We start from the raw sequence: 15,525 nt of genomic DNA, 5'->3' as shown, positions 1-15,525 counted from the left end.
CTTGGATAAATTGGGGAAATTGGATCTCCAGGGTGGTTTGTGAGACCAAATAAATCAACTTTTAAATGCTCATGACATTGCTGCATCTGTAACTCTCCAGTTAGACATTAATCTCTGGGCCATCCCCTTCAACACAGCTGGCACCTCATCTCTAGTGCTAACAAATCCCTTCTCAGAGCTGGAGGCAATGAGCATCAACTCATAATTTCATGTTCATTCCAATTAGATGGGTCACTAATTACAGTGCTGAGAATTCAGGCTTGGAAACATGTCACCAAGTTGAACCACTGAAGAACAATTTCACCCAGGCTAAATCTTACCTCCTTTGTATCCTAAAGAGAAGGGGAGGTAGAACATCATTGTCACTGGATCCCAGTTCCTCCCACTCCAGGCAGATTCTGAAGCCCAGAGCTTCCTGCAGTCAGCTGGGGCATCATTCCCCAGGGACTCAGCTGCCCAAGGGAGCTGAGCTTCCCCTGGCTGACCTTGCTGAGCTCCTGGAAGCAGCACTAGGAGCAGGATGCAGGAGCTGAACCTGTGCCAGTGCATTTTCATTTCCCAAATGTGATGTTTATGGTCAGATGACTTAATCAAGCACAAGGAGTATGCAAAGCCTTCAGCCATCAGTGGGAGTTGTGGCTGAGGGATGGTGGTACAACTTTAACATCCCATTTTCCCTGGCACAGCTCCACATCTGGCTGCCTCTGCATGGGCTGCTCCTGTGTGCTGCCAGCCCCCAAGGGACCACACAGAGGAAAATCCCATCTGTTAAGGTCAGATGTGCTACCTTGGACTTTGATGGTTGCAGAGGTTGATGCAGTTCCATGCTCATTGGTGGCCACACAGGTGTAGATGCCACTGTCCTGAGGCATCAGGTTGCAGATCTTCAAGGTGAGCTCTCCTGAGTCACTGTGGATGCAGCAAGCCCAAGTTATAAAACACTGCTTTACTTGCTAATGGTTTTTATACAGTTCCTGCCCTGCCTCACTGCAAGCAGACATGCACACAAGTCCTGTTAACTCATTTGAAGGTACATCACTCTCTCAATTTGATGTCCAAGTACAACCCCTTCATACATCAGGGTCTGGCTGTTAATGAAACCTTTCACCAAACCTTTGGTCCAAATTGCCTGCCAGGCAAATCCTCATGTCTGTTGTGGTCTAGGAGGAGATGTGAAGGATCACTGAAGCAGCAAGCAGTCCAGGAGTTAAACATTGCCTGTGGCTGTCCAGAGCTGGATGCTTAGGCTTGGTATATCTGGAAAGATTTTCCCATGAAGATCTTTCCTGTCATGGAGATGGTGAGCTGCTGTGCCTCTGCAGTGAAGCCCAACACACACCACACAAACTGGGCTTCCCACAGATGCAGGGAGCAGTCACACAGCACAGGGTGACATTTCCAGGGAGCTTCAGGCCCCTGGAGCACGTGCCATTGATCTGACACTGCTGCCAGGGCCCCAGTTGGAAGACTGGACATCTCGTAGCAGCCAGGGATAAAGAGCACAGCACTGACTTTGTGAGACATGCTCAGTCTTTGGGCCAATCTGAGAAAATAAACAGCTCTGTGCAGCCTCATGAATTTACAGCATGTCTGTTCACAGTCACTGCTGTTTGCACACTTCAATCTCCAATATGCAATTTGAGGGAGCTGGCCTGAATTAAAGGATTTTGCTTGTGTAACTGTAGACCCAGCTTAGAGCCAACAATAAGTTCCCTTGATGGCAAAACTAGGCTAGCTCTTGAATGCTTAATCTGTCAGGTACTGCAGAAGGACATAGTTGCTGGGATAACTGTCTGGACTCTGCAGCTTCTGCTGGTCTGACAGTGCTGGTTTAAAGCAGGACAGAAATATCCCCTCTCCCTGAAACCCACACACTCATGCCAGCAGGATTTGTAAGAGCCACTGATCTGCTGGGCCTCTGCTTGGCAGGCAGTGTCCTCACTGGAAAGATTATTTGAGTAACAAGACAATGCAAGTGCTGATAGTGCACGGGGAGCCAATAGGAAGAGGACTGTGATGAAAACCAGAACCCTGTATGGAAATATCCCCCCATCCCAAGCCAGACAGAGGCTGAAGATAAGGCACTAGGAGATCTACTGAGCAATAGCTAAAGACAATTTTGGATGCTCTGGGGCAGCTGCACAAGCCAATGGTCTCTGAAGGAAGCTCTTGATCAGATGTAAGGGTTTTTTTTAATTGAACATGTAAAATCCCTTCTCTCCTACTGTTCTTTTTTCACTTTCAGTGACTTTGTACTCCCTAGATTCATTTCAGCCTGTGCCAGAAGTGCTGAAAAGTTGAAATGAAAGATTGCCTCCTGGAGATTTCCACTGCAGCTTGGCCCAAATTTCTTATATAAGCTGCAGATGAGCATCCAGCAGCAGGCTGTTACCTGACCTGAATTCAACTCCAGATCTTTCTGAATCTTCCCAGTTGTAAAGATAGTTTTCCTCTCTGCTAGCCAAGCCAGCAACATTATGACAAGCATCTTTCTGTCCAAGCCAGATGTAGCATTCCCAGAGCACATCTGGGCTTTTTTAGGAACAGCTGAGGAAAGGCTCAGGAAAACTGCAAATCCACCACTGCCAATAAGATAAGAAAATGCCCAGTGATAGGGGTATTGCAAGCTGGTGAGGATATGGTCTGCTTGACTCCCACAGGAGATCAAGGCATCAAACTCAAGCAGAGAAGCCCCAGCAGAGGCAATGCTAGCCAAACTAATGGCTTGTAAACATTCTGGCTCGCAGCTGGCTCGGGAAGTCAACGGGAGCAAGCCCACATCTGCCAGCAGCACTTTGTGGATATACCCTACTCCAGCTTGGGAAACAAACACTGCCACCCCAGCCCTAAAGCCTGACCCTTTCCAGCCAGTGTTTGCCACACTGATGTGCTGGCATGCCATGCCACACTTAATTAACTGCATCCTGATGAGTCTTGTAGGCAGGCTGGTGCCATGTTTGAGGGTAACACAGCCACCAGGACCAGCTATGCTGGGATCCACAGGCAGGACCTTACCAGGACGACACGGTGTAAGTGGCTGTGCTGTTGTCAGTGTCAAGAATGTTTTGGTCTGGTCCCTTCCAGGTTATAGTTGGTTTGGGTCGCCCACAGACTTTGCACTGCAGCATCACTGTGTCCCCAAGCAGGCAGGTGATGTCCACTAATGGCACAAGAAACTCTGGAGCCACTGTAAAAAAAACATGGGGACACACAAACACCACTATTAATCTTCAGGTGAGGCTGTCTAGAGTCATACAAGGCTAGAAAATACATTATAGCATGAACTATGGGATCTGGGTCCCAAGCAGCTGGGAGTCCTGGGATTGTATCCTTAAAATTGCCCTCCAGTCAAAGCCAGCTGCCTACAGCTCAGAGAAGGAGGCAGAGGGGAGCATCCATCCCCCAGCCCTGTGCTCTGGCAGGTGCACGAGGCTGTGAGAGGGGATGTTACTGTTTGGGGGGTTCAGCAGCCAGCAGGGAGCCTGCTTTGCCTGGGGGCTGAGAGCACAGAGCTGCCTTAGCTGCAAGTGCTGCTAGCTGCAGAGCATGCTGTGGCACCAAGGAAATCACAACTGCAGCACAGCTGTCCTCAACTCACCTTCTTGGATGAAATTGGGGTTGATTATCTGAAAAATACAAAGAGACACAAGCATTTATTTCCTAGACAGTGACAAAGAGACATCTGTTTTCACAAGGTACCATGGTGACCAGAACTGCAGAAGTGCTGCAGGGGTTACAAGTGGCACCTTCTAAACACCAGCAGGTGCAGCAAGTGTAGTGATAACACACATGGGAAAGTAAATGAAGGCTCTGGCTTCTTGAACCCTGAAAAAGCATCAAAGGTAACAGGCACAGCACCAAGGCTGAGGAGGGTGGACCTGCCTCCTCTTTGCCTGTGTGATAATGATGAAGCCATTAACTCTTCCCAGAGGTAGTTTGTGCACCCCCTGTGCCTGCCTCCAGACCTGTGTCACCTGCAGTCACCACACACCAGGGGCACATCACCAGCACTCTGCCCACTAACCAGGTCTAAGGAAATGTCTTTTAACTTGCTGAGCTTCAGGAGAAAAAAAGGAAAGCACTAGACCTTAAATACTTCATTTTGCCCACTGTCAAGCATCAGTCCTGCAACAGTTCTTGGTCTATTAACATGAGTGAAAATTCACTATTTCATTGGACTGCTGGAAACTTTCTAGCTTGAAACTAGGCTTGGACAGCTAGGAGTTATTTTATCTAACTAGTTAATTGACCAAGTTAGCAAAGACTTGAAAAGCTTCTGTTACTCTGTGGTCTCTATGTGCCAATGTAACTCTGGAAGCAAAGGTGGAAAAAGCAAAGACAACTCCACTGAGTTCTTACAGAATTTATCCTAACTACATTGTGGTGTACAATAGTATGGAGGTTTTAGCCTCATTAACTATTTTAGTAATCTCATACAGCCTTGTTATTAAAAATCAATCTAATAATTTCATGTTCAAGCCATTTCATGTTCAACCAAAAACACCAATGTGGTTTATCTCGCCTTAAATATTTCTGTTGCTATTTATTTTAGAGCTATTTTGGAAGATGCCAATGAAGCAGTGACCTAATTCATGGCCTGCCAAAGCTGCTAGGAGGTTTTTGCAGAGGCTCAGGAACCAGGCCACAAAACAGAAGCAATAACCCTTCAAAATAAAGTAGATACATCTTCAAGGTTTATATTTACATTTTGGCTTTATATATAGTTTTCCAAGGTTGATGGCTCAGGGTGCCATTCAAGGAGGCATTTGGGCACATTCAGGTCTATTTTGGTTTCAGAGCCTTTCTTTGCAGCTCCAAGCAAAGCTCTGGTTCCAGCACTGAGACCTCAGGGTCTGCTTTCCCCTGGCACCACCAGAAATGAACCAGCCATGACATGGAAAGCACAGAGTCCCTCTGAAGGGTGCAGCTGGGCACTGCCACAGCACATGGGGTGTGGGGAGCACTCCAGGACCCACACACAGCCCCTGGACCCTCACACAGCCCCTGGATCCACACACGGCCTCTGGACCCTGCAGACAGGAAGAAATTGTGGCACAATGGAGTACTGGATGGAAAACATCCTCTGTCCTGTCTGTGCAGGTGATAAAAAGAGAGATGGATCTTTGTCATTAAGTTGTATCTCTCACACAGCACAGCAAAGGAAGAAAAAGCTGTTTTGTGGGTAACCATTGCTTGCCACTTTCACTCACAGACACCATCTACTTTTCAGCTGAGTAACCCCAGGCATTGGCTCATTTGCACATACATCTTCATTTTTGTTGTGTTTAACTGAAATATCCTTTCTCCAAAGCTCTCCCCTTTCTTCCCTGCAGCATGCACTAAATTCCCTTATTATTCACTGATCTCCATCCCCGCAGGATTAGAGATCAGGAGAAAGAAACACTAGTTAACACTTTATATTAATTTTATTACTCTAAAGGATTCATTTGAAGATGCAAGTACAATGATGAATGTAATAGATATCCCTATAAATAAATAATTCTACATTTCTAGCGACTTCCAAGGTACAATAATTTATAATAATTGCCTAACCAATTTTTTTTTCATTGCCTCACCGTGGGAATAGCAGAAAGAAAATTATCTCTGCAACGTACTATTGGAAGAGTCTGTGGGTAAAATTTACATTTTCTTTCCCAAAACCTCATCTGTTAATTAATCAAATGGTACCTAACAACACCCCCACAGCCACAGCACAGCTTTAGCCTGCTGTAAGCTTAGACAAAATAAAAGTCTGTCTGCATGACAGCATTTAAGTGATTTAATACAGCACCTTATTAAGGAATGGGATTTCTTCTGCTTTCTTCTTCTGATTTCATCCTCTGAAGAAGGATGCCAGATGCTGGGGTGAGAAGGGCAGAAATGGGAAAGCAAAGGTTCACAGATCTGCATCCAGGGGCTGGCTTGGTGGTTCACACATCTGCTCCCAGGCCCTGGGGTTCTGCTGCCTCTCCCTGCAGGCTGGCCAGGGTCCTGGCTCTGGCTGGAGGGCAGGAGCTGGCAGCCTCCACAGAGCCCTTCCAGATAAAGTGCAAGACCTTTGGAGGGCATTCCTTCATTTTCCAAATAGGTTTGTAATCCCCGGGGGTGCAGAAGGGGAGCTCCAGAGCATGTCCTCAGTGCCTCAGAGGATGGGAGCTCATGTGCTGCTTCTCACACAGCCTCCTGCTCCTGCCAGGGCTAGATCCCCTCACGGACACACCTGCCCACTCCTTCTGCAGCAGCCTGAATGAGGAACCCGCAGCCCAGCCCTCAGCTGAGCACCTGTGGCCACGGTGGCCATGAGCAGGGGAAGGTGGCCCAGGGTCTCGTGCTGACAAGGGCAACCTGAAGGAATCCCAGCACAAACCTCTGCACCAGTGTGGCTGTGAGAGGACAAACTCTTGGGAATGGAACCACAAGAAGCTCTCACTCCATCTTCAGTGTGAGTCCACACCATGCAAACAAAAACCCTAAGGAGATCAAACTCAGTTCGCACTGCATGTAAGAAACACAGATGTACTCTTTTTCCTTTTTTCCTTTTTTTTCTTTTTTTCCTCCATAATTTTAATTGAGATGAGGTAGATTTTTTTTTTAAATTGGATGAAATACCTGTTGCATGGCCCAGAGCAGGTTAAAATTTCTCCCCTCTGTGGCCAGCAGAGTTTGTTTCCCATACGGTGACAGCTGAAAATGGAAATCCGATGCAAGGTAACAAAAGGCAGAACATGAAATGGCCTCTGCTCAAGTAATGTGGGGTCTAACACTGACCAGGCAAAGCCAGGCAGCAGGAGGAAGGGGGCTGAGATAAAGGAATGGAAGGACAGGTCAGAGCTATTCAATAAAAAGCCAGAAATAGATAGCCAGAATAGAGGGAGTTGCTTCTCCCTCCTCCAGCCTGCACCGTTTCAGGGCTCAGACCAAGCCAGGCACATAAGGCACACACTTGAATGCCTTTGGGGACCTGCAGGGATCTAAGTGATTTACAGCTAGGTCAATTAAGTGTAACCTAACAGTCAGGCTTTAGAAAAGTAGCATGGGGGCCTCTCCAGAAACTCAGTATTTTGCAGTATTTTTCCTGATCTGTTAAGCTTATGTTAAAAGGACAGAAAGGCATCTGCATCAGTAGCTGCAGAGCCCATTTGCAAAGTGACTCTAACTGCCCTAATTCTTAGCACAATCTTATCTTTCACTTGTGCACACATGCTTTATCTGGTGGGGAGGGAGAAGCCACCCTGCCACACCAGTGGCCAGTCTCAAAGTGCTCTGCAAACACAGCTCAGCTGCCTGGGAGGGTGCTCACCTTGGCCAGGGTTTGGTTCTCCAGGGCAGGGAGGTCCTTGCCATGCCCACCCCACTTCCTTGGAGGGATTACACCCAGCCCACACACACCAGTGCACAGAAGGGCCCAGATTTTTCCTGTGCCATGTTTCAATCCTATTTTAAGGGAATATATCAAAACCAGGAGTGAGAATATTGCCTTTTCCCCAAAGCATAAGAATAGTCTGCAAACGAAGCCCTCTGTTAGAAGGTCGGTGCTTCACCTAAACAGCAGAGGGCATGTTTACTCCAAGACAAGCAGCTGAGCATTTTGTAAACCATTTCATGGCACCTCTTTGTCACTGAGTTAAAACACAATACTGACATATTTGCTCATACTACTCTGTTAGATCTACTCTGGAGGTGGACAACTTCAGGCAGGGGCTGAAGGCATAAAGCACTTGGGAGTTCTTGGCCTGAGCTGAGTGGTGACTTGGAGCCAGTGCTGTATCCACCAAAACATTACTTACTCAACCACGTGGAGTGTGGGGTTGCTAACACAATATTTCTTCCACAGTGCCTGTTTCCTAGTGCTTATCTTGGTCTAGGTGTCTCTGAGTAATTCTTGACATGCTAAAATGTCACAACTGAAACAAACAGATCAGGAAGCTCAACGTACGTACCTTGGCAGCAGCCCAGCTCACTAATCTAAGGACAGCACTTCAGTGACTTGGCCTGGGCTTCATCTCTGCTCTGCACAGCAGAGACACTGGAGCAGACACCAGAGCTCAGTGACAGACGTGTGTCACCAACAGCACTTGTAACACTGCAGCTGGAGTTGTGCAAAATGTCTGGAGCCATGTCAGAACCCTGCACCTGAGGTCCACCCCAGAGAGGGAGGAGCTGCTGCTGGATTTAGCAGGGTTTAGCTCTTCTAACTGCTGGAAGGACAGTCCCTTACAAGAGAGGTATCCTGATGGCATCTGCACAGCTGCCTTATGACCCCTTCAGCAATACTGCAACCCCATGAGATGTTACAACACAGAACTGCAGGACAATTAGTTGTGTCATTGTCCAGGACCCCAGACTTGGGTGTGGATACTGATTCACAAGGGCATACAGTTCCCAGAAGTGGAGCTGCCTGTCCTTGTGCAGTTCCTACAGACATGTGGAAAGAGTCTCTGATGATCCTTAAGTGCAGGTTACTCCCGTCCCTCACGTGGCTACACGAGGCCCTTAAGTGCCTGCTCCTACACTCACACACTTAATAGGTGAATTTATGCCTTCTGTTTTATGAAACTACAGCACAAAGCAGAAAACCAGGGGGGAAAAAAAATCAAACTTCGTTTCCATCTTTATGCACTTTCATTACATATTAATAAACAAAGAGGGGAAAAAACCAGTCACCAAGAGATGCTATTTCTAGTCAAAGCTACAATGAATAGGAAATTCTCCAAGGCCTATGTGAACAAAAACCCACTTGAGGGATTTTAGCTCTTTTAAACAGTCACCCAGAATTTGTTTCCTGCTCTCACAATGTATGTTTTCCACATTTCTTTCTTTGTGTTCCCTTGAAACAAAGGCAAAGTTCTTCCAGAAACCTGGAATCTACTGAATGGACACCACTGTGGTATTTCATAAATAGCAAACAAAGCCAGATCTGAAGGGCCACAGTAGCTGTGGGACTTCATGGGTACAGTGACCAGCTTACTGATCTCTTGTGCAGGAAGTGGGGTGGAGATAAATTGCACCCACATTTCCAGGTAATTAATATGTTAATATGCTGCTTTGCATGCAGAGACTGCTCTGTCTGCCCTAGCACTGGGTGCATGTTCTCGTGCATGATGGGAAGAGGAGGGATGTCAGGGGTGACAGTGCCACAACAGAAGCCAGGTCACTGGCCCTGATATTATTACCTGCCTGGAGTGACGACTCCACCTTAATGACACATGGCAGGCACCTCTGGGTGTTGCTGGCCAGGACACAGCTCTGCTGTCACCACTCCCAGCATCTGTAACACCCCTCATGGCCACCTGTGAGGACAGCGTGTCCCCTCTCCTTGGGCTGTCACATTGTCCCCAGCTGCCCTGGGCACTCATCAGTGGACATTCCACACAGAGCAGGGAAAGCAAAACCAGGTGAGATGCAGATGTTCACTGCATACACAGGTGGGCTGGAGGGGCAGCACAGCTGTCTAAGTAATCTAAGTCCAGCACACAAGGCCTAGAAGGTCAATGAAGCCCTAAATCAGGTGTTGGATTTAGCTTGTTTTGCCTCTGATTTAATGAGAAAAGGCTTTGGCCTCCTGGGCTCTAATGCAGCCCATTTATTGTAACACGTTTGGAAAGGAGAATCAAAACGCTCATAATGAAGGGAAAGGGAGAGCAGTTGTGGTTTCCAGTGGGTGAATACCTCAGACCTTTACAGACCAGGCTTCCCCATGGCCTCTTCTAGGGTTTCACCAGCATTTTATGAGCCTGCCTTTGCTCTGCTCCCTCCAGATGATTTATTTAGTTTATACTGGGTATCAGCAATCCCTTCCCCCCAGTATTTCTTAGCCAGACCAACAAGATGACCACACTCAATCCTGGCTGCAGATGTACTAAAAGCAAGGGCTGTGCTGCTCCTTGCAGGGCAGTGTGACCTTAGAAAGTCACCCCACAATTGTTCTCTTATTTTCTCTTTCTCTGCTGTTTTAAATATTTGCTCAGCCCCAGAGAGTTTTGCCAGAAGCAAAGTTGAGCTTTCCAAGCCATGAGGAATAGTGTGGCTGCTGGGGACTGCAGTGCAGTGGCACTGCCACCTCCAGTAAGTGACCAGGGAGATGCAGGACTGGGCTTTCTGAGTGTAAACAGTCACACACAGGGCACACAGCTACTCCCCCAATAGCAGACTGATACCACAGCTGAGACTTCACATTGCTGTCTTCTGGTTTAAATAGAAAGGCTTTTTTTCTCCTGAACTTCAGAACAGTAGACTGTACCATGGTAAAAACCCAAATCAAACCATCAGAAAGACTAGAAATGCTGACAAGGCAAGGATTCAGACACCTCCCACTGGAAATTCTAAACCATCTGGTTTTCCTCCTGTTGAACAAAGTCAAAACACAGAAATCCTCTGCAAAAGAACAGTGATTTTCATCCAGCTCTGCACAATCACCCTTGTTTCAGCCACCTGTTGGTCCACAGCACAATTTTCAGTGAATGAAAATTACACAGACTTCTGTGTAATAATGGGCACTGCCTTATAACAAATACACACGCTCTTTGAAAATGCAAACACACTCCTGAGAATAATGCAGCTTTTGAGGTGAGGACCATTCAATCTCCAGGATGTCAGCTGGGTCAAGAGCTTTCCTTTTGTACACAATTAATCCCAACACAATTAAAATAAAAGCAAGCTTTCTTAAATAAAAGCAGGTTAACTGCCTAGGTGGTGCACCTCAATAGACTTCTCTCTCTTTTTTATTTTCCCTTCAGGAGGAAGATCAGCTTTCTTTTGCAGGATGTTTATAGTGCAGCTTGGCTGACAGCATCCGGGAGATCTGCTAGGACACAGATATCTCTGTTCTCCAGTGATCAGTCCTGTCATCACCACAAAATCACCAGCTCTCTGCACCATGTCCTTGCCTGTTTCAGCAGGAATCTCTTTCAGCCTTGGAAAAATGTATAGAAATGCTTTGTGTGGTCACTATAAACAGGATAAAAAAACCCCAAGGATTCTGCTAGATCTTAATTGAGGAGAATCAGATCCATAGCTCTTCATGATTTAAGCTCTCTCAGGCTCTCTCAACAAGGCACTCCACTAGAACTGGTGGTTTCACAATGGAAAAATAGTGGCATAATGTAGCATAATTTGGGTCCACTGATCTGCATTGGCCTTCCCTGAGACACAGGTACATTCACACAACTGGTTTTACCACTCTCCTTCAGTACCCTGACAGAAATGCAATTCCCACTCTGCTAAGAGAAAAGGGAAATGTTGTATTTTCTGATTTTCTAGACAAAATGCTGGTTGTGGTACAACAACATTTGGCCTGACTGGCAGCTCAAGTGTATATTGCCAGGGCAAAGGGTGTTTTTAATATAGAAAGATGCTACATTTATCAGCAGTTGACACACTTGCATTATTGTTGGAATGAGGTCTCAGGTGGGAAGCGGAGGCTGAGGGTGGCTGCGTGAGCCTCCAGCTCAGTAGGAGCTTGTTACTGAGCTCCCTCCACTGCTCCCACTACAAAAGAAGGCCAAACTCCAGTTCAAGACTTGGCAAAACCAGAATTGACACTTTTTGTGACTCACACTAAATTGGCACACATCTGCAAGCAATACAGACCCACCAACTCCCCTTGCAGCAGAGGCATTTCAAAACAGACACATGTTTTTGGGAAAAAATAATCACAAGGATGATTGTCTCTACCTCCATACTAGTATTGGGGTCAAGGTCATCACACTCTGATTCCTCTGAGCTGTTTGTCTCCTTGTTTGGCAGCATGAAGAGGAAGAAAGAGAACAAGAGATTAGAAAAGAGATTGGTTAGTCAGGGCAGAGTAGCACATTTGTGAGCAGCATGGAAATGGGTAACGGTAGGGAAAATGCTCCTGAAACACAAACAAAAAACAAACTGACAACAAAACAAGGGAAGCAAAGGCAAAGACATGCTTGTGCCAGAGAAGCAGCAGTGATTCTGCAATTCATTCAGGTAGTGGAAACAAGGAGGAAGCAAGAGGAGGAAGAACTGTGCCACCATGCTGGAGCAGCGCTTCCCTCGGACCCAGTGCTTCCTCATCCCGAGGGATGCAGTGCCAGGGCTCCTCCCTTTGCACATGCCAGGGCTATTGCACCAGGCTTGTTGGGCAGAAAGCCTCTGCAAAGGAAAACACTTCATCACGGACTCTCCTGGAGAGGGGTGGATCCAAAGGACATGCTCAAGTGCTTTCCTGCATCAAGGCTGGGCTTTGGTTGTGTCAAAATCACAACAAGTGTTTGCTTGCCTCTGTTGGGAGGGAAAGCCCCAGATTAGTCCTGAGCAGGCCTCATGGTCGGTTTATAGGGGTGGATCCTCTGAGTTGGAGCACAGTAGTCAGGCACCCAGAGCAGAAGATGGAGCTTAACCCCACAGTTCTCAAACTTTTCCATACTGGGAGATCTCAGAGAAAGAGAGAGAGACGCAGACACACAGACACACACAGACGCACACGCACACACACGAGACCTTCTCCTGGCAAGGCAGAGTCAGCATCTCTGCCCTGTCTGATAACATGGAAAGAAAAAGGTCATTGAGACCATCTCCCTAGACCAGAAACCTTAAGAATCCCATACTGGGAACCCCTTAACATCTGGTGAAATATTGACCTAAAGAAAACTCATCAGCAAGGCCACTGGTTCACCCAGTGGCCTTCTCACTGCTGCAGCTGCTCTGATGAAGCAGATCAGAGGTCAGTAAATCACTAGTGTCCCAATTTTAAGTTATTGAACCCTGTGTATAGTTGGGTTTCTTAATGAGAATTACTTACTTGCATGTGGGATGCCAGGAAAAAGAAAACAAAAAACAAAGACTGCATTTTATCTTGCATGCAAAAATCCTGCTAAAATGGATACTACAAAAAAGGACCAAAAAAAGATAACTGAAGTTGAAAAAAAAAATCAAAACAAAACAACAAAAAACCAAAATCCAAACTCAAAATTGCCACCCCCTCCCTCTCTCAGGAGAGGATGCTACAGGGGGTGGAAAGGATGGGAAGCAGGAGAGCAGCACAGAGCTTTCAGATGGCCTTACTCACTTTAACAGAGACTTTGTTCCCCAGAATATCCTTGGATTTACGAGGCCCATTGGCTTCATTTTTGCCACTGCTCTCCTTTTCCGCCCGCTTTCTCATGCGCAGGGTATGCCATGAACATGACTTCCTGTTGTACCAAAAAACGCAGCAATCAAATGGCAAATCATAGCAGCAAGGAAGGTTTTGGAAAGGGGAACCAGCATCCACATTTGCAACTACTGCAATTCCCTAGAAGGTGAAAGCCACTGGCAGGCAATATGCCTGTCTCAATCTCAGCAATGAGAGCTGAAGTTAAAAACCAAACCAAAGAGTTCTGCAAAGCAGATGTTGTGCCACACTTGCTGTTTAAATGCATGGAGCAGGAAAAAAATGTCCATGATGGAAGCACAGGCAACTCAAACTTGGTCATCTGGTTTCAGGGACTTTGTCTTGCATTGCCACAAATAGAGATTTATTTTAATTTTGCTACATTTAAAAGACCAACCTGGTCCTTAGCTTCGTTGGTTGAAAGTAGTGTAACAAATATAAATATATAAGGATGGTTTTAATAGATTAGTCAGTATAATAAACTTTAAAAAATTAAGAAATTCAAGTTGTTGCTAACTACATATTTCTCAGAACACAAAACAGCTCAATAAATAGGAACTGTGTTATTAATTTTCCAAGAGATAAGTAATTTCCTAGAATGACAAGCTCTGCTGTGTCTCTCAAGACCAAGAATTTCCCATTTGACTTTGCCAATCCAGTTAAAGAGGACATCAATCGGCCATGGGTTTTGGCTAGCATTACAGCAGGCATCACTTCCAGTAAATTTTTCACCCTTTATTACTGCTCCTATGACCTTATTCTTGGAAAAAAATAAAAAAAGAACAATATCAACCATTGTAAGAGCAATGCTGTGTTGACAAGAGAATTGCATATCAAAGCAGACATAAGAAAAAATCAAACCAGTTCTTGATATGGGTTTCATTTGGTTAAAATAGTGGGAATTTGGGGAGGGGTATGTTGTCCAAAGCATAAAGCTCTCAAAACAGCAGTGTGATGAGCTGGGATCCAGGTTCAAAGCATCTGCCCACCTTTAAGTCATGCAAATTTGATTTGCATGTTTAAGCCCAATGTTTGGCACATGTCACGTCTACAGTACCTTGACACATTTTACAAAGGAAGTTGTATGAAATCCAGGGATCACCTGTGATGCCAATAAAACGCAGTATGTTAGCAAGGTAGGACCCACAGGACGCCCCACACAGCCGACGCTCCCCCATGAACACTGCGGCTGCCTCCTACGCGCCTCCTGCTCTTCCCTCAGCACCTGATGGGAGCTGTACAATGGCTCAGGTGAAGAACAAGCAAACCCTGCCACAGCCACGAGACTCAGCTGGGGCATGACAACTGTTTCTGCAACCAGGATAGGAGTCTGCACTAACTCAGCCTGCGAGGGCAGTCGTGTACAGGGAGCACAAGAGCACCATGCACGGCTCAGACAGGCACTGGGTGCTGACTGGAATTTGGGTGTTTCTGGACAAGGTCCAAATGTGAACTGCACAGCAGGGGAGGTTATCCAACACTTCAGGACTGGTATGTTTTCCTTTAGGAAACATATAAGAACATGGCAGATGGGGGTCCCTGATCTATATAATGAACATAGGTGAATAATTCATGGTGCCAACACTGCTGGATTGACCGTATATCTTGTGTACAGTATTTGTCACAGAAGAAACAGCTTTATTACTTAAACTAAGTAGTCACTGTGATCTGGCAGATAGGGTTGAAGATAGCACAGCTCCAGGTTGTTTTTCACTCACAGGATTCCTATTATTCAAGCATCTTTTTGTTTTCAGGGTTGTTTTAGCAGTTTGATTCTCAAAAACATCATTTAGGACTTTAAATCTCACTGCAGTGAGAAAGAAGTGCAATTTACGTCTTTCAATTTTGTTACACCTTCCTGGCCACAATTCATCTGCCTACAGAATTTGATGCAGAATTTTACTGTACAGCTGCAATGAAATCAGTCTTCACCAGGAGTCTGGTACCGTGGATGATTCTAAGGGCACGTGGTTGCAAACTGTGGCTAGAGAGGAACCCGGGAATGGCCGTGGCGGATGTGCAAGAGATGTGCCAAGCAATTCCTCTGGCTTAACATGCAATTCCAGGTAGCATTCATTACTGACTGACAGGTAAAGTCATCATTTCTCTTAACTGAAACGGCAGCAGAGATCAAGTTATTATTTTTAGTGAATCTGTCACAAAATCCTTCCTCTTGTTCAATTCTGCGCCTTGAGGTATTTGTGTAAGGTAACACAATTTGTAGCATACATCATGCATTACCATCTAGTCATTTTAGATGTTAAAAGAAATCAACAGGTATTACTGAAAAGAGGGTTGTACCTTCTGTATTTAATACCAAAAAACCACTTCCTTGCATTAGTCATTTCAGACTGACAAATTTCTAAAATCAGAAAAGAAAAATATATATCCACACATTTGTTAAA

The 15,525-nt window shown here is 45.9% G+C and overlaps 1 protein-coding gene across 1 annotated transcript in view; it reads right to left on the bottom strand.

Annotated features, from left to right (window-relative positions):
• The window catches only part of KALRN (kalirin RhoGEF kinase), a 466,558-nt gene that overhangs the window by 13,292 nt on the left and 437,741 nt on the right, over positions 1–15,525 (bottom strand). The window contains exons 51-55 of the mRNA XM_058809387.1: positions 13,037–13,160; positions 11,674–11,733; positions 3,599–3,626; positions 3,016–3,187; positions 788–909 (exon numbers count right to left, since the gene is read on the bottom strand). Of these exons, the coding sequence (XP_058665370.1) occupies positions 788–909; positions 3,016–3,187; positions 3,599–3,626; positions 11,674–11,733; positions 13,037–13,160 (506 nt within the window). The remainder of the gene's footprint in view (positions 1–787; positions 910–3,015; positions 3,188–3,598; positions 3,627–11,673; positions 11,734–13,036; positions 13,161–15,525) is intronic.

Source organism: Ammospiza caudacuta, chromosome 8, assembly GCF_027887145.1.
Source record: "Ammospiza caudacuta isolate bAmmCau1 chromosome 8, bAmmCau1.pri, whole genome shotgun sequence".
Lineage (NCBI taxonomy): Eukaryota > Metazoa > Chordata > Aves > Passeriformes > Passerellidae > Ammospiza > Ammospiza caudacuta.
The sequence above is the reverse complement of the archived record's forward strand: the minus strand, read 5'-3'. Positions and strand labels throughout refer to the sequence as shown.